Source organism: Spea bombifrons, chromosome 12, assembly GCF_027358695.1.
Source record: "Spea bombifrons isolate aSpeBom1 chromosome 12, aSpeBom1.2.pri, whole genome shotgun sequence".
Taxonomy (NCBI): domain Eukaryota; kingdom Metazoa; phylum Chordata; class Amphibia; order Anura; family Pelobatidae; genus Spea; species Spea bombifrons.
The window spans coordinates 16,157,560-16,176,044 of NC_071098.1; the positions used below are offsets into that span (position 1 = coordinate 16,157,560).

Sequence of the window (18,485 nt, forward strand, 5' to 3'; positions counted from 1 at the left end):
TTGTGTCACACCCTTTAGCATAAGTTAATTCAAACTGCCTATAGCTTGTAACTTCTAAAGTAATGTAAAGTAATAAGACAGCAGACACTAGTCCACCAATCAAAATTAATTTTAAAATATCTATCATCTTCACTGATAAAGGAGGTGACCATGTGAGGGTCCTGTGGAATTCCAAGCATGTTACGTTGATTAATTATATGCATTACATTTTCTTTTTGGAATCTATAGATGAGTCAGCTGGTGTAAAAAAATATAATATAATGTATGTAATGAATGGCTGCAACGTTGAGGAGCTATTCCCTCATAGCGAACACAACCACTTATGTTTCTATTATTTGTATATTAAGGGTCCTCCTCGTTTGTTTGAAAGTCTGGTCAATTCATAGCTCCCCAGCTGTTACGGAACCCACTTACTCCCATGTTGCTCTGAATTTGCCCCGTTTGTGGAGCTGATAACTGGTTTTCTTGACTTGTTCCTGTCTCATTCTCATCAAAAATTGTCCTGCATCTTTAGGTCAGCTGTTTATTAAGTTTAGAATAATTAAGTATGATGTGCGTAGGTGCTTTTATACGTACCTTCTTCCAGTGGTAGCAGAGTAATTGCAGTACTAAGCCTCCCGCTCCCTAGACTCACAAGATGTGGTTTCTCTGTCTGTACCTTCAGGCCCTTTCCGGTATCAATGAAATCCAATGGAGTGTGCTGCAGAACATAAAGTGACATCACGTTTAGGGCTGCAGCTAACGATTATTTTCATGATCGATTAGTTGGCCGATTATTTTTTCGATTAATCGTTTAATCGGATAAAAAAAAATGTACATTTTTCATTTATTTAAAATAATTTAATAAACAAACAGGATGTTAAAAACAAATGGCAGAATAAAAGTTTGATAAAAATGCATTTCTTGTTTTTGTTTCCCAACCTGCCCCCCAGTTATGCACATTTGAGCCCAGGCTTGCCACACTGCCTCCCACATATGCCACATACCCCATGATATGCCACTCTGCCATCCCCACATATGCCTTATATACCCTATATGCCTTATACACTCTGATATGTCACATACCCCCAGATATGCCACTCCGCCCACCCCACATATACCTTATATACCCTATATGCCACATACCCCCAGATATGCCACTCCGCCCTCCCACATATACCTTATATACCCTATATGCCACATACCCCCAGATATGCCACTCCGCCCTCCCCACATATGCCTTACATACCCTATATGCCACATACCTCCAGATATGCCACTCCGCCCTCCCCACATATGCCTTATATACCCTATATGCCTTATACCCCCAGATATGTCACCCTAAATTAACCCTAAAGACTCCATCAACCATAACTGCCCCTAAATTAACCCTAACTACCCCATCAACCATAACTGCACCTAAGTTAACCCTAATGACTCCATCAACCATAACTGCCCCTAAATTAACCCTAAACACCCCATCAACCATAACTGCTCCTAAATTAACCCTAAACACCCCATTAACCATAACTGCTCCTAAATTAACCCTACACCCCATTAACCATAACTGCCCCTATATGAACCCTACACCCCATTTACCATAACTGCCCCTAAATTAACCCCCACTTCCCCTAACTTTTAGCAGCCCAAATATTAATTTTATACTCACAGTAGCCGCGTGGATGCAAATGGGCGGGGCCAATCGGCAGTGACTGCAGGGAGGGACTGGGAGAAAGGAAGGGGCGGGGCCAATCGGCAGTGACTGCGGGGAGGGACTGGTAAGTAGTAACTGCTGTGAATCACACTGAAACGGATTATAAAACGAGGGATATTTTAGGGAGCATTTGCTCTGAAAAAACCCTCATTTTATAATCGATAAAAATCGATTCAACTAATCGATAATGAAATTTGTTGGCAAGGATTTTCATTATCGATTATTATCGATTAGTTGTTGCAGCCCTAATCACGTTAATGGATCACACATAACCTCAGCACAGCAAGTGCACTACTTATTTAAAAAGTATAATCAGTGAAACCACTCTTCATTTCATTTCTCAGGATTCCTCAGTAAAGACTGTATAGCAATCATCCGAATCGCAAAGTCCTTAGCGGACTCTGCCTGCCCCATGCTTTGGCGCTAATAGAGGTTGTTTACAATTGTCCAGATCTGTTATAAAGCTATAATTACAATAATCAGGGTGAGGCAGCAATAAACCTAATATGGTTGCAAGACTTCAGTTATCAGATACAGTGTAGCAGTGGTCATTTTCTAAATTAAGTGAAAATAAAACATGGTTAATATGTTGTGTACTGGTGTAAGGATGAGTCTCTGGGGTGATCCAACATGTGAAGTTTTATGTGCAAAAACGTGCTTGTAGAGATTAATAGCCTCCAGCTCTGCATCCTATGTACAGTTTTTGTGTGCAGAAGGTCGCCTATCACTTTACTATTGGAATTGGACGCAGAATACAGGAACCTTGCAGCTGATTTCATCAAAGAGTGAGCCTCTAATCAACTTATGTGTGATTTTTAAATACTGGTTTGCTGGATATTTGAACAGTATAAAAATAATGAATACTTTGTCATATGCATTATATATATTGGCAATTAACAGCTGATTTTCTAAACCAATTTTTCTGGGAATCCACAAAGCTTCCCTCTGCCTTTAGCCGCTAACATGTAGTATTGTGATCCCACTTTTTCTGGCTTTTAATAATCAGATTAGCTGTTGATAGCATTAATTGCATTGTTCTGTCTAAATCCAATTAACTAGAGCCAAATGCTAATTAAACTCTAGCCCTTATCTATTAATCCATTGCTCATCCATAATATTTATTCTATATTACAGTATATATTATAAAATGATATTCTAGCAATTGAAACCACTCCTTTTAATAAATGGCGTTTGTTCATCAACATATTATCTTCTTTGATCTTCAAATAGTTGAAAAAAATACAGTCAAAAGTGTTAACTTGTCCAACCACCGGGATGGGTCTTCAATTTATATTGTCTTGGGATGTTAATAAGCTCCAATTAACATTTTCTACAACAAGTAAAGGGTTCATAACGAAACTTGTACCTGAATGTGAGTGTGGGTTTTTCGGGAGGGACTTGGCACATCTCGACTCAGTGCTTTCATTGTGCCTTGAGCCTCAGGTTCAGAAAGGGGTCCCGTTTCAAAGTTATCCTGTCAAGAGGAAAGAGCATAAGGTCATTCCAGTAATAGAAAATAAGTGTTTCTAAATGCTGCAGGCAGAAGGGACTGCACTGATAAAACCCTCTCTGTTCACGGAAGGGATAGCAGACATGTCTAGAGAGGAGCCAATGCTAATTTTTACAGGGTCATACCAGGTTAATAGCCTGGTACAATAAGGTACACATATGCAACGGTAACAGTTCCATGAGAACTAATGCACGGCCACCAAGCTGAAAGGCAGGGGCCGTGTGTAGCAAGGATAAATTGCAATAAAGCAATCTGGAGGAGGGACCCAAACTGGTACCTTGCATAGTTCCCCATGGGATGTTGATCTGGTTCTGATACTACTTACCTATGTAATTATGTTTACATATTAAAATAAGCAATAGAAAAGAGAGCTTCATTTGCATTTCATTCTTTTTTTTCTCTCTCTCACATCACCCTCTTATACTCTCTCAAGCTGTCTCAGACTCTCTCTCTCTCAAAGTCTCCATACCTTCTCCGCCGATCGCTTCCATGTCCATGTTTCCTTTTCCGCAGCTCCGATTCTTCTCTTGTCTCTTCTTCTTCTTCTATACACTTTCTTCTTTCTTAGTCTGCTTCTGCTATCCACTTTGTTATCCTGACATCCTGGAGTGCTCCCATAACACGCTGGAGCCTTGGCGCACACCACAAGGACAAACCTCACCCCAGATTGCAGGAATGAGGAGAGGCTGTCCCCCTGGTGTGCACCGTAGGTCCCCCTTTTGCATAAGTACTCCGAGAGGCCAGGATAATGCAGACGGATTTGCGGATAAAGAGAAATGCAGAAATGCTTTTCTTTCTCTGTGAGGTCTGGATAATGCAGCGTATGGCAGAAAGAAGCAGACCAAGAAACAAGGCAGAAGAAGCCCAAAATGGGTTCAAAATTAAATTGAATGATTTTTGGTCCATGTGCACAAGTCTAATAATCAATAAATACTCAAATTACATGGATGCCATAGGGAAAGGTATCAAAAGTTCATTATGCATTATTATTCCTCCTTATTATGTTTTCTCTCACTTATTGTTAAATTACTGCTGTTGTACTTAGATGAAATAATGCTGACCTTGCCACAGGCTGCTGTCATCTCACCTTCCACAAAATTAACATTTAAACTAGATATCTATACAACTAATCTGTTTGATGTAGGAACACCTTTCCTGTTACTCTACACATTGTTGTGACATTTAGAGGTGTAGGACACTGTACTTTACTCATAATCAGCAAATATTCTGAACTTGTAGAACAGAGGGACATCCGGGGAGGAAATAGGGACAAACAGATTTTAGTCCAAAAGAGACAGCCTCTAAAGAGCGATACTTGGAAAGCATGGGGAAAAAGGAAATATGGCGAACAAACCTGCCTTTACAGGCATGTTGATACTTAGAAAAAGAAATCAAGAAAAAATGACAGACCAGATGGGCTGAAAGGATTTTATCTGTCCTTCTATCTTTTCTATGAGAGAGCGGGTAAACAGCCCCGAGACTACGTGGCAAGATATGGATATAGTTAGCTACACAGTTGGTTTTATTTTTGTGACGACACAGCACAAATTGAAGAAGAGACTGCGAAGAAGACTGAACAGTGCAGATGTACGAGTGGGATAAAAGTAAGGATATTGTGCCCAGATGAGTGTGGGGGTAGGGCACATCTTACACTAGAGTATGAGTGATGGTATTCATAGGGGAGGGGATCTCCAACTTGTAAACACAGGAATGTGCTCTGGAAGCAGGTCCCAAATGCAGATTTCCTGCCACATGTCTGAGACTAGGGAGGACATCCTCTGTACCACTATATATAGAAACTCGGGAACCTGTTTGTGTCACAGTCTGCCAAACCAGACCAATCTCTTCCTGGTAATGTTTCTTTCACCACCTCACAAACAAACATTCAGTGCAGGGCCTCTCAGTTGCTTGTATAGCATTCTCGCTCACTGGATAACAGTCTGGCAAAAGACAGCCTCACAGCAGGAAGTATTATTCATTAGAAGACAGTCTGACGCTGTACAGCTGTCTCACGCCAGCCAGGGGGTGGCACACAGAAACTCATACAGATACTCATAATCCCAGAAAATAAAATTGAAGGAAAGGTTTTATCATTTCTCAATGACTATGTAATAATATTTAAGTAAAGTTACCCCAACCTTCCCGGTCTTTTCAAAGACCCTGCAGTGCTGCTGTACCCCCTCCTTTTGCTGGTGCATTCCAGCTTGCTTTACAGCCATTGACGCCAATGGCAACGTAGTGCTGCTAGGGTCATCGTTGGAGCCACCATCAAGGTGGACATGCATTCGGATTGTGTGCTTCTATAAACATAATTTGCTTCATTGATCCCTGAAAATTCTACTTCTCTGCTCTATAAAGAGCTGCTTACTCTTTCTAGAATGGGCAGTCTGATATTGAGACAATACAGATATCTTATTTTTCTATGTTGCCCCAATATAAGGTATCAACTTTCGACCATAGGCTTCATATTCTCTTGGACCTATATGGCTATAGCTGTTTTCCTTACTAGAATTGGAAAGTGTATCAGGATTTTTATTATCCAAAGCATTGTAAGAGAGAGAGAGAAAGAGGTGAGGGACCTGCAACATGTGATGTTTGAAATTTGTCTCATAATCAGGCACTTATTGAAACCATAAACTAAAGGGTTGTTGTGTTCTTGTTGAGGAGAGGGAGCTGACATGATAGGGAAAGAAGACCATAATACATGAGAGGGGGACATGGCACCAGCTTTATATTCTGTTCCAGCTGTATCCTACAATTAACACTTAATTACAATGTAAGCCACTCCTAGGACATAATTAGTGTCAGTGAATCACCCCTCAAAATGAGGACATGAAGGGAGCTTCCCACGCACACAGTAAAAAAAAAACATAAAAAATAATACGGTATATGTGTATGTGCAAATTAGTATTTTTATACTACAGTATATGGTAATAACTTTTAATGGGCTAAAATTCTATTTTAACATAGTCCTTTCCAAGACATTATCAACAGTGTGTGGTGTTCACTGATCAAAAAAGTCTTGGATGGTTGAAAATTAAAAGAATGATGATGCCTAGGACATTTTTTAAAGATAAGTGAACCAAACTGTGTTGCTGATACTTGTTTTTTTTAACCGAACAGTGATTTTACTGAGGAAAGCTGCTATTTAAGCAGTGGCTTCTGCCCACTCCCTGGCAGGTGGCAATGCCGCATGTTCAGGCACTTGGGACGTACAAGCAGGCAAAGCCAAGCATCCCCGAAGAATGTTTCTTTGTCAATGCAGAGAGAGAATAATCGGCTAAAAGGATCAGTAATATAAAAAAGGTCATGACTGTCTTGTGTCCAACTCTGGCTTGCCCTGTTATATAGGACAGCTTGTATAAAATAAAGGAAGCATCGTATTACAGTGTGGTAATCCGACAGGAAACCTGTGTCCATGTTTAGTCTACAGTCTTAAGTACTGAAATAGAAAACCATCTTGATTTCAAATGTCTTTCTCGCTTGACTATCTTCCAGGGAACCCAAGCAGACCTAACGGATTGAACAGACTTCGATCCTAGCAGTAAAACATCTCTAGATTCCTTTGATCATAAAACCAAAAGCTTTACACATGAAACCACTAATCGTCTACCCGCCAACCCAATTCAACTAGTTGTGTGTGATGGAATGGGCATGATGGGAGTGGGAGCACTCGTGAGCATATACCTCAGTTCAGCATCAGACTGGCACATACACTAAAAGTGAAGTCAGGCTGCGTCCCCTGATTATGCCTTGATCAGAGTAATGCTGCGAATGTATGCATGCCCCACTAAGATTATTATCTGCTTTTATTGTCTTCCTCTGATCTGCACCTGATAAAAGGCCACGTTCTCCACCTTCTTTCTTGTTATCCCCCTTAACTACGTCGTGGCTGCTTCTTGGTGGGATACAAAGACTCACTAAAAGCGATATAACTTCCAGACAGCAGAAGGCAGCAGCAGAGCTTCCCTGTGACTCTAGAAGAGGGATAGCTGGCGACAACGGCTGTGGTTTAACCATTTGTGGAAGGTACAATTCCTGCACAACCATACCATAATAATCATACCTTGGGAAGCAACAGGTTTAACCTGGAGGTTCTGTGAGAAGTGCTGCTTCCCTGGGACTCTGAGCCAGTTTCTTCAATCTCAGGGCAGGAGAGAAGAGTTTCATCGTTCGAACACCCCATCTAGCTTTCACCCACTAGCATCTACTTCCTAGTTAAAGTCTGCAGCTAGCCATGCCCCTTGGCTGTAGCTGTACTAATAGAAGAGGAGGAAGCCCTGTTAGGTTAAACTATTAATTCCTTCGATGACATGCACTGAGCCACAAATACATTCCTAAAAAGCAACTGCATCCTGGTGCATAGTTATTTCATCTGCAATCAGTACTGTTCCGAACACATAATAGGAAGTATGAGGGGTTCGGACATGATACCTTCTTATGACTTGTAACACAGATTTCCTTTGGGGGACACAAGATGCAGCGAAAGCCATCGCTCAAACCCCCTTCCCTGACATTCCAACAGACACTCGTCCTCAAACAAAACACAAGCTGTGCAATATACCTACAAATTGTCAAAACATCTGGAAAAACACGCCCAGACAAAACAACATGATATACTCCAAAGAACCTTAATCATGTATAGCCACATATCATGCGTACACGTATGATCATAAAGAGTGAGACCATTAAACCAGTGAAATCAGCAACTAATTTTCAGAAGTATGACTCTGCACAGCCATTAACAATTTCCATCAAAACAACAAAAATATGACTATACCCCCATTTGTACCACCTTAAAAAAATAATGTAAAAATACTCAAAATCTAAAAGTAAAGTGTATTTAATTGTATTGCTTTAACCCTGTGAGTACTGAGCATCAGGGCCAGACCGTGATCACTTCCCTTTTGTACTTCGCCTTATTCATCAATGTGCAGTTTAACTATGAAACATATCACATGCTAAAAATGAAAAGACAATAAAACTGATTTTTCCAATGAATTCCTTATATATGTCAAATCAAAATAAAAAAAATAATAAATGTTTTTCAAAAGCCCAGAACCCTTAGTAAATGTCTCAAATATACAGTATTTGATTGCAAACAAATGCCTGTGTAGGTGACAGCACACTACATATTACAGTATAGGAACACATACAATCTGACTGAATGACACAATACTAAAGAAACACGCATCTAGTTATCACGTATATATTTCCACAAGTTTGGCACCCATTTGCACCTTTGGTGTACCTGCTTTTGTAGCCTTTTAACTCCCACCACATCCTCATTCCAACTGAGTGTCAAGGAAGTTATAGTTACATAAACGGTGCGCCCGGCTCGGGGGCATCTAAAGTTTTAGCTCATTACAGATGAAAAATCACCACTGGCGTATCAGTCTGCTCGACAGAACCAACAACTCCAGATGTACATTTTGGCCTTCATGGGCTTCATCCCTACGCCGCAGTTGGTGTCTCTCTGGACACACAGAGAGGTCCATGCCTGGACTTAACTTTACACTTGGTAGTTATTGTCCAGAAGAGCTCATCAGCCCTTTTATTACTTTTTAGTCTGATTACACTACCCATGTCATGCACACTTTTTATACAGTATATAATTCCTTGCTTCATTGCTAATAACTCAAAGAGAACTTTTAGATACCCAGAAGAGAAAAACATCATAAGATCAAGATGGTTAACTATTCCAGTACCAAAGCAAGTAGCCTAAACATGTACATAAACGCATGTAACATAGTACTTTATATATTTCTTGCCATTTGTTCAAGCTGTACTGTGTATTATTTTTTTCAGTTGTTGCGGATGAGTCTGTTTTTAGTTTTGCTTTGGACGGGGTAAGTGGGGGACTGAAACTCTCAAACCAAATGTTAGTCGAATAAAAAAGCTAAACAGCAAAACATATTGCATGTTTAAGTGCCTTCTCTAACGATACTATATATCATTCTCCTTTTTCTAGCCCTCCAATCATACTTCACTGCTGGATTCTCACTCACCTCAACTTGAACGCTCCCCTGATGCCAGCAGGATGGGGCAATTCTTTGACAGAGCTCAGTCAGAGAACCCCAGCACCGCTCCATATCTCCCCCAGTTGGGTGTGGGAAATCGATGAGCAGCTCACCATACCGATATCTTTAAACAGAGGTTTCCAAGTCTCCACGGCCTCAGATCTTACTCAATGGCCGAACATTTCAAATGGCCTCTCCCTGAGACCTGGCAGGATGTGGAGAGGGGAAGAAAGGGAGGAGAGGAAATATTCCTTGCTCAGGAAACTGGGGGTGGTTGTATCACAATGAAATGGAAGAAAAGTCATGCGGGGTACTAAGAGAAAACGTGGGGAAATACTATTTATACAGAAACATGGATTCAGACAGCAAATAAGATACCTTCCAGTTGAGGGAGTCGCGCATTTTTGCCTCCATCACAGTTGCACCGGTTTTACACTAGATGTGCCTTAATCTTATCAGTGTGCGGTTTGAAAATTCCTTTGGCACATTAAAGAAACTCTTTTTTTTTCGCTTCAGTGCAAATGGATAACGAAAGAGCCTTTTGTTTGAGGGAGTGCGGTGAAAAGTGCGGCCAAGACATTTTATATTATGACCTGTTGGTAGGTTTATAAATCTACAAAATTTACCCCCTTTTCAAGAGTCCTCAAAGGATAGGTGCGTAATATACCCAAGACCTTGAAACAAAAAAAGGCCTTACCTTTAAAACATGGTTGCAACGCTGCCTGCATCTGAGCGTCAGCAAACGACATCACGTCAGTCTGACGTCTCCATCAGTGTTCCCTCACTCCAAGCACACCGTCTGAGGGCCGGGATATGACGTCATTTCCCAGAGCGCAGATGCAAGCAGCGTGTGAGGACTGTGGGGGGAACAGAACAGAGCTCTCACTGTAACAATGAAGTACGGCAGGACCCCCTTATGGAAAGCCTTCCCCCTTATGGAAAGCTGTTATAGCTTAACTTTACATTAATACCCATGGTTTTGGAATGGGATGTTCAGGAAGCTCAAATAAGCGGGATGGTCAGGTGGCCACATGCTTTTTTTTCAATATAGTGTACAATACCACAAAATCTGTATAAATGTAGGTAGGTACAACAGTAATTAACAGTGAATACTGTAGAAGCATTTAATACCGCTTAGTGTAGGCTGTCCTGATATGAAAATAGGTACATAAAGGTATGTACTTTTTAGACATGGACTGACAAGATAAACCATTTGGCTCTTAGCTGACATTATGTACCAATAAATCATACCTCCCTAGTGCCCCTTTTTTCATAAGGACAGTCTCTTTTTGAACTAAATGCCTTTATCCATCTACCCTTGCTCTGATGCATCTCCGTTACAGTAGCTCAGAATGATTAGTGGTTATAAGTGTAGTTTCACATACATACATTTACATATACTCACACTCACATATACTGACACTTACTGTTTGTGGTACATGTACACACCTCTACAAAAACTCACACCATGTATCACACACATCTACATTTAGGACCCCTCCAAGCTTAACTACCTTTGTAGGCTCAGGAAGAGGCTTTTCCCTTCCAGTCCACAGCTGGTGACTTTCCCCCGTTTTGGGTATATCATTAACCCCTGGTTGACCTCTAGTGACTTGGAATTACTTTGGGCCTTGATTGGTATAACACTCTTGCATTGTTCTAGTATCCTTTTCTTGATTCTGTGCTTCTGACCCAGCTTGTTCTGACCAAATCCACTGCTTTACGGTTTGGTTTGATGTGGGAAAGGCTGAACTTGATGGACACATGGAGAGTGCCACATTTAAAGTCACCGAGCTCATCAGTGCAACCAATTCTACTGCCAAGGTTTGTCTTTAAAGATGACTACCTATGTGCTTGATTGTATACACCTGTTAGCAATGAGTAATGATTAGGATGGGTGTCCACATACTTTTGGGAGGAACTGCAAGCACATAGGGATTTTTCCTGTGTTTGAATGATAATTTTGTCAGACGCTTTCCAGCTGTGTTTCTTTACAGTGGAAAAAAAATCTTAGCAGGATGGGCCTGCCACACAAGACTTTCCCCACACACTCTCACACACATACACGGTCCTTCTGAATCTTCACTATAACTTGCCTTTCTAATTTCAAACATAACATTTTTATTCACCACTTTAAACTTGGCTTCTGATCCCGCTTATCAAGCATTTTGCATACGCATGAAAAAGCCTGTAAAGGACAAATAGTAGTGTGAGAGCAGCAGACTATGAAAGGCAGGGACTGTTGCGCTAGCCGGTTATGCAGGGAGTAATGCAAGACCTCGCATTTCCAGATGACATCACTTCATGCCTAGGTCCCAAGAAAAACACCAGGACAATATCTGTCTTCTGGTTGCCATGAATACAAATGGTTCCTAACATATACACATTACACACCATTCCTTCCCCTCCTCTTTAACAGTATCCTGTACTCCATGTAAGGAGAGAGACATAGCTTTCCTGGTTTGGTTAATTGGCTCTAAAGTAATTAAGGGCAGTGCCAGACACGGTAAAATCCCAAGGTGCAAGCAGAGTGTTAGTTTATCTAAATCTTTAGCCATATCAGAGACAGTTAAGTCAACGATATCGTTACATAACGTTATAGAAAAATGTATCCTGTTTTTACCAGATGGTGAACTGCATAACCACGCGGGAGGCTTAAAATCACCAAGCACTGCTGGTACTGTTGAAATGGCCAAAGAAGGACACCATTTAAAAGGTGTGTCTAGGGGGATCTTACAACATTAAACTATAGCTATTTCACTGTTTCTTGCTGCATGCTTACACCTGTTTGGTAGGCCTCGTATTACACATTTGTATTATTTGAGCCTGTGACTAGCTTAGTGCACCGACATTTTTTCTTTTCCCTGTTTGCACATATTTGAGGTTGTTGGCTCCTCATCAGTCTGGTTGCAGCTTGCTGTCCAGGGGTTAATAGGGAGGAGGTTTATTTGCACCTCCCCCAACACATTAATAAGGTTTTGGTAGCAGTATAAACTGCTTTGTGTCCACTATGTAGGAGGTGAGAGTAGGTTCTCACCCTATTGAGAGTGTGCCTTGACGTGGCGGGTGAGCTTAATTATGCTTTGGCCAATTCATATAACCAAAACCTCTCATTTATATTATGTTTATGTATTTGTTGCCAACTTTATTAGGGTAAGAAGCGCAGACAGTTTTTGTTTTTTGTATACATTGTACAGCCAATACACTGTTTCTTGCTGCATGCTTACACCTGTTTGGTAGGCCTCGTATTACACATTTGTATTATTTGAGCCTGTGACTAGCTTAGCGCACCGACATTTTTTCTTTTCCCTGATTAAACTATAGCTATTTGCTAGAAAAGGCATTTAGAAGAAAAGTTATACATTCTATCTTTTTTATTTTTTGTATTGATAAACATACAATACGTAGTCTTGTTTATATACATATTATAATTAGGGCTGTAGAACTCTGTGCTATACTCATATAGCATACCAAACTTCACATGTACAGAATGGAATTCTGGTCTCAAACAGGCAGTGGCGTATTTTGGCCTAGGCTGACCAGGCCTAGGGCCGCAAGTCCAAGCCAGCCCCTCTGCCATATAACAGTAAGCATATCGCCCTTCTGACTTCCCTACCGGCCCACTAATACTACTACGGTGGATGACTGTGCCATGTTGGCACACCCTCCATAGTTCATTTTCAACCGGCGTGGCATATCCTTAAATGTGGAGTATAACTTCTCTCATTATGTAGTGATCCAGATGATGGTACAGCTTGCCTTCAATCATTATATAGTAATCCAGACACAGACAGTGGTACAGCATGGCTCCTACCATTATATAGCAAGTCAGACACATACAGTAGTAAAAAACTATATACTGAGTCAGGCACTGATGGTGGTACAGTATGACTCCTATGACAAGATACAGAGCAAGAAATTGACAATGGTACAGCATAACTCCCATCACTATATACTGAGCCAGGCACTGATGGTGGTAAAGTATGACTCCTTTGACTATATATTGAGTGAGACATTGAATGTGGTACAGCATAACTCTCACCACTATATACTGAGCTGGGCACTGATGGTGGTACAGCATAAATCCCATAACTTTATACTGAGCTAGACATTGATGTTGCTACAGCATAACTCCCATCACTATATACGCAGACAGGCACTTTAGGTAGTTTATCATAATTACCATCATTATATACTGAGCCAAGCATTGAAGGTGGTATACCATAATTACCATCATGTCTGAGCCAGACATTGATGGTGGTACGGCATTACTCCCATCATCATAATTGTTGTTTGTATTTTGTTGCTTTTTCTCTCTCTCAGTCTTGCTTACGCTCTCTCATACTCTTACTCATGTTCTCTCACACACACACTCATGTTTTCTTACACTCACTCTCTCTCACATGCTCACTCTCTCAATGTCTTCTCAACTTCTCTGCCGACCACTTCCTTCTCCCTGTCTCCTTGACCTCAGACAGACCTCCTGCGAGTGTGACCGTGCACTCTTACACTCACTCTGTCACACTCTCCCATGCTCTCTCTCATTGTCTTCCTCCCTCCTCCGACAACCGCTGCTGTGTCCCTGCCTCCTTTTCCGCAGATGTGCTTCTTCTCTTGCCTCTTCTTGTTCTTCTGTATTCATTATTCTGTCTTTGTCCGCTTATCTCAGTATCAGCTCTGTTGACCAGGCCTACCAAAGTGTTTCCTCAAAAAGGCGGAACCTCTGAACATTTCCTCTTCCATGATTGGAGGAATGAGGGAGATAATGTCCACAAGCCTGGTCAATGGAGCTGATACTGTGGAGAAGTGGACGTAGAAAGAAGACAGAAGAACAAGAAAATACAGGAAAAGAAGCAGAGCGGGACTGTCCTGGGCGATCCAGGACACATAGTCACCTTAGGCTGTATGCAGTGATGTATCCTGGTCTAGGCAGAGGGGGACAGGATCAGGCCTAGGACACCCCAAATGTAAATACACCACTGGCTAGAGGATGGAATTTTAGAAATCTGTGCCAGGAGACACATTTCAGTATAAGAATACATCTGAAAGGAACATCCCTGTCTTTTTTTTATGTGATTGTTGCTTTTAAAATAGTTATACCAGTCGTATGAGGCTACCAAGTTTGAAGGGCGACACTTAACTCTACTGTCTATCTGCCCTCCCTCACTCCACATATTTAGTTTGTGTACAACCCCCTTTTCTCCCTTCCTCCTATCTCAGGTCTCCGACTGTTACAGGTTAAATCAGAAAATCTCAGAAATGTCAGGAATTCTGCCCAGCACAGACTTTATACTGGTGCCAGCATGGGGTGAAAGGAGGAGGAGGGACAGAAAGCAGAAAAGAGAAAGAAAGATATTCTGAAAAGATGTATCTAGCATAGGATACATTAAAAAGAAATAAAGCAATTAGAAGGAAAACTCTAATTCATTGTCATGATGATTAAGACTCTTCCACATACATAGAAAATGGCAGGAGAGGCAGGAGAGATGTAGTGTTCCACAGACTGAGAAAAGCATAGAACTAGTAACATGGAGTTAGAGGAGGCCATCGGGGTATTCGACACACAGAGGATGGAAGTGATTGTGGGTTTATTTGTGAAATAATGAGGGGTTTCCCATTGTTCTCACATCTGTGCTTATATGTCTCATGCAGCAACTATTCACACCCACTCAGTCTACTTAATGCAATGCAATCTACTCAACACAAATATGCAAGTAGCCAGTTTATGTCTACAGCGTCCACTGTAAAACATCAACAAAACAAAAAGCACAATATGAAAACCTAATGGTATTAAATCCTACTGTGAGACTATGGCCTCTATGGGCCTCAAGGAGTTAAACAGAGAGGGTTTCATTCAGCATGTATCTGGAAGTCTTATCTTTCCAGCCTTTCCATTATGATCTGTGTGGTGCCACTGTTCTGCAGAATAATAGATTGCTTGTCATACTGTAGTCTACAGTTTCCCAAATACCCCCAGAAAGAGCATGTTTTCTGTCCCTCCTCAAACAGGCAAATACACCGTTTCCAGTACTTGATCACTTGTGATTATCTGAGATCTTTAAAAAAAACGAAGGGTACCTGAAAAGGCTACATACATTCAGGTGGCAGAAAATGAAGACGCTGTAGTTCTTGTCTCTCCAGCCTTCTGTATAACCTAACATTACTTCACCGTAAACAAGTCCATGTGTAAGTAAGAGTCACAAGGTGCACAACAACTCCTGATAAACAATTATTTGTGTTATGCAAAGCAACGTTTAGTACGTTTAGTCAGGCAGCAGATGCAGAAAAAAAAATATATATATATATATATATACATATGCATAGTTTTGTTTTGAAGAACAAGGACAATAAGCCTACCCTTTAAATCATGGCAGACAGGAAACTTTATGGGCTTAGTGAATGAACACCCATAAATCAGCTGAATCATGTCATTGTGCTGCCCCCCTGGTGGCTGGGTTTAGGACCAAGGAAGAGAAGGAGGAATAATTTAACATCAATGAATTACAGCACACCGCTGCCAAAGAGCAAGATACGTCTACCTGTAAGACCTCAAGGTGGGACCTGTTGGTCAGGCTGGTTGGGGCTTAGGGATCAGGGCTGGGGATCAGGGCACATTTCCTCCATGGGAAACCAGGCTTATAATTATAAAAGGGAATAATTAATAAAGGGAATTAAACACCTTAGCATCTGGGGTGATATGACATCATTATACAAGTACATACAGTAACAATATAAACCACTTCCTAATGACCTGTTTATTAGTAGCACTGTACAAAGAGCACGAGGTCATCCAGCCAGACTTAAAGAAAATAAATCCCTTAAATATGAATATAACAGGCTCTAAAGACAAGATTAGTGAAAAGTTTGTTGATCCAGTGAGAAATCTGAATCGGGTTGCCATTTTGGAGTCATTAAGGAATTGTCCTTAATTGTTCTTGAGGCAAAATCGTTAGTTTTGAGGCTAAGTTGGGGCTAATGATGCATCTCATCATGTAATTTAGTGGTTAGAAATGCCAAACCAAACTTCACCAACTTAGTAGGTTTTTCTAATTCATGTGATTGTACATACATGTAGATTGCACATGGAGCCCGTTTACGGGACACCACACAATATCATACAAAAGTAGGAAAACATACGAATTGGTTAAATTCCATAATCATGCTAAAGAAACAAAATATAAGTAGAAAATACACAGTCCCACAAGCATGCCAACCATCCTGTACATCTGGGCCCCCTGCTACTTAGTGCTTAGAGTGTTTTATGGTGATTGAATTTCACAAAAGCAGAATGGGGTTTGGAGTAGAGTTTAGGTAATAGATATTATTTTATAAGTCAGCATGCATTGTTTGTTCAGGAGGCTGTCTGGGACAATGGCGAGTCCCTTTAATGTTAGCATGAGTAGGGAAAATGTGACATAAACACAGATGTAGATCAGTTTTCCACTACCATGGGCTTTTACAAATCGTAGCAGATAAACTATTCAAATCTTGAAGCCAGATGCAGTTTCCATAAAAGGCTGATGGAGATAATTCCATATTTGCTGTTGATGAAGGGAAATTCCTAAAATACTCCATTATTCATGCAGAGCCATTCCAACAGACTGACTGCTTAACAAGTAACAGAATAAAATAAACTTTTCAAAGTGCAAGAATCCTGTAAAATACGTATTGTAAAATATATTAAAAAAATACAAATGTTCTTCTATATCACACATCCCAGGTGATCTTAATAAACGAAGGTATACGCTGCATTAACCCCCTTTTAGCCTCCTTTAAACCTCGGCACTGTTTATTTTAGAAGGCTTTGTCTTAACAAAGAATGCGGGATAAACACACGCTCAGTTATAAAGGAATGTGCAAAATGTATCAGGTTTGACAATACCAGTGATCTCATTCAGTATTCTATACCTGAGGCACAATTAGGGTTGGGTTATCAAGATGAAAAGAAGGAAAATTAGGAAGAAGCCTTATTCTCTTGCGCACCTACCTATTCACCAGTAGGAATAACAGCCCACACTAATATAACATGATTTACCAAGCACACATAACACTGAGCGAGAAATTCAAATCAGCCACGGGAGTTAAGCAACTGTGGGTTTCCGGCAACCAAAAGCCTCATCTACAGGTTGTTTTTAAAAATGTGGCTAGTAATTCACCTCTGTGTTTTTCAAAATGAAAACATAATTAAAACTAATGCTTGGTAAAGTCTACTTAAGCTTTTTACTTTAGATGCGCTTTATGTGGTAACACAATCAGGGCATTGTGCAGGGGCAGGGGTGGCACCATTCAGCCAAGGGGCAAATCCAAGCCAGTGTGGTTTGGTTAACTGCATGTTCAATCTGCCCAGTCTTACACATATATGAACATAGAAATCCCATAAAAGGAGCACAGAAAAGTAACAGACGGGGTGTAAATGATTCCATTAAATGCTCATTATGTTAGACTCCCCTAGTGGCTATATGTGGAAATGCAGGTAAGATACAGAAAGGTTTCTGGTACTGGCCCAAAACGCTCAACTTAGATCACCCCAAGAAGCAATTGCCAGGAAAACATACCAAATAAATCTAGCTTTAGGTGCACAGCATGGGAAACACACCCCAGAGTCTTCCATTTATACACAACTTCATCCAGACACACCGATTGCCACGACATGGCATAGTACAGACTAAGGATCTCCCACGCAAGGAAATCATAAGATCCCACTAAGACTTTCCGCACACAATATTGTCTCCTTACAAAAAGAAAAGTACCGTATCCCCCACATACACATGCAGCCCTGAACCAGGGCACCTTACCTCCCGATCCTCCTGTGACAGGGCAGCCCCCCGGCCTCTCCTGCTCGCTCCCCCTCCCTGCACCACGTCTACACAGGAATCCAGGGGTAGGATGCAGGCAGCTGTGTGCAGACAGAGGACTTACTGTCCCATCTGGGCTGAGGGGCCTGTCCCTCCTACAGCTGGCTGCTAATGCCTCACCAATAGAAGGCAGGGAGAGGGGGTAGAAAGGCTGTCCTACCCTCCCCACCCATACAAGAACAAGGAGCAGTTTATAATTTCTGGAGCCACAAAACCGACACATATTTCAGTGGAAGGGCTTGGGGTGTGGAATGCTTATTGTTTGTAGTTTCTTGAAATATGTAAAGAGCAGTAGGATTAGTAATTTTGCTGCAGTATGATTATATATCAGTCAGAGCTGCATTACTGACTACTCAGGAAAAAAAACAGATAAGATGGAGCAGGGGCTAATATCCCCGACCCCCCTC

General features: G+C 41.1%; 1 protein-coding gene across 15 annotated transcripts in view; it reads right to left on the reverse strand.

Moving 5' to 3' along the window:
- Positions 1–18,132, reverse strand: part of PHLDB1 (pleckstrin homology like domain family B member 1) — a 56,153-nt gene extending 38,021 nt beyond the window's left edge. For 3 of the 15 annotated variants that reach the window (XM_053451436.1, XM_053451438.1, XM_053451435.1), the window contains exons 1-3: positions 9,212–9,522; positions 3,060–3,167; positions 577–700 (exon numbers count right to left, since the gene is read on the reverse strand). In XM_053451436.1, the coding sequence (XP_053307411.1) occupies positions 577–700; positions 3,060–3,167; positions 9,212–9,295 (316 nt within the window). In that variant the 5' untranslated portion in view covers positions 9,296–9,522. Of the gene's footprint in view, positions 1–576; positions 701–3,059; positions 3,168–9,211; positions 9,524–18,018 lie in introns of those variants that run through there. The other 12 variants (XM_053451443.1, XM_053451441.1, XM_053451439.1 and 9 more) reach the window with 9 other exon arrangements.
- Between the last annotated feature and the right edge of the window lie 353 nt (positions 18,133–18,485).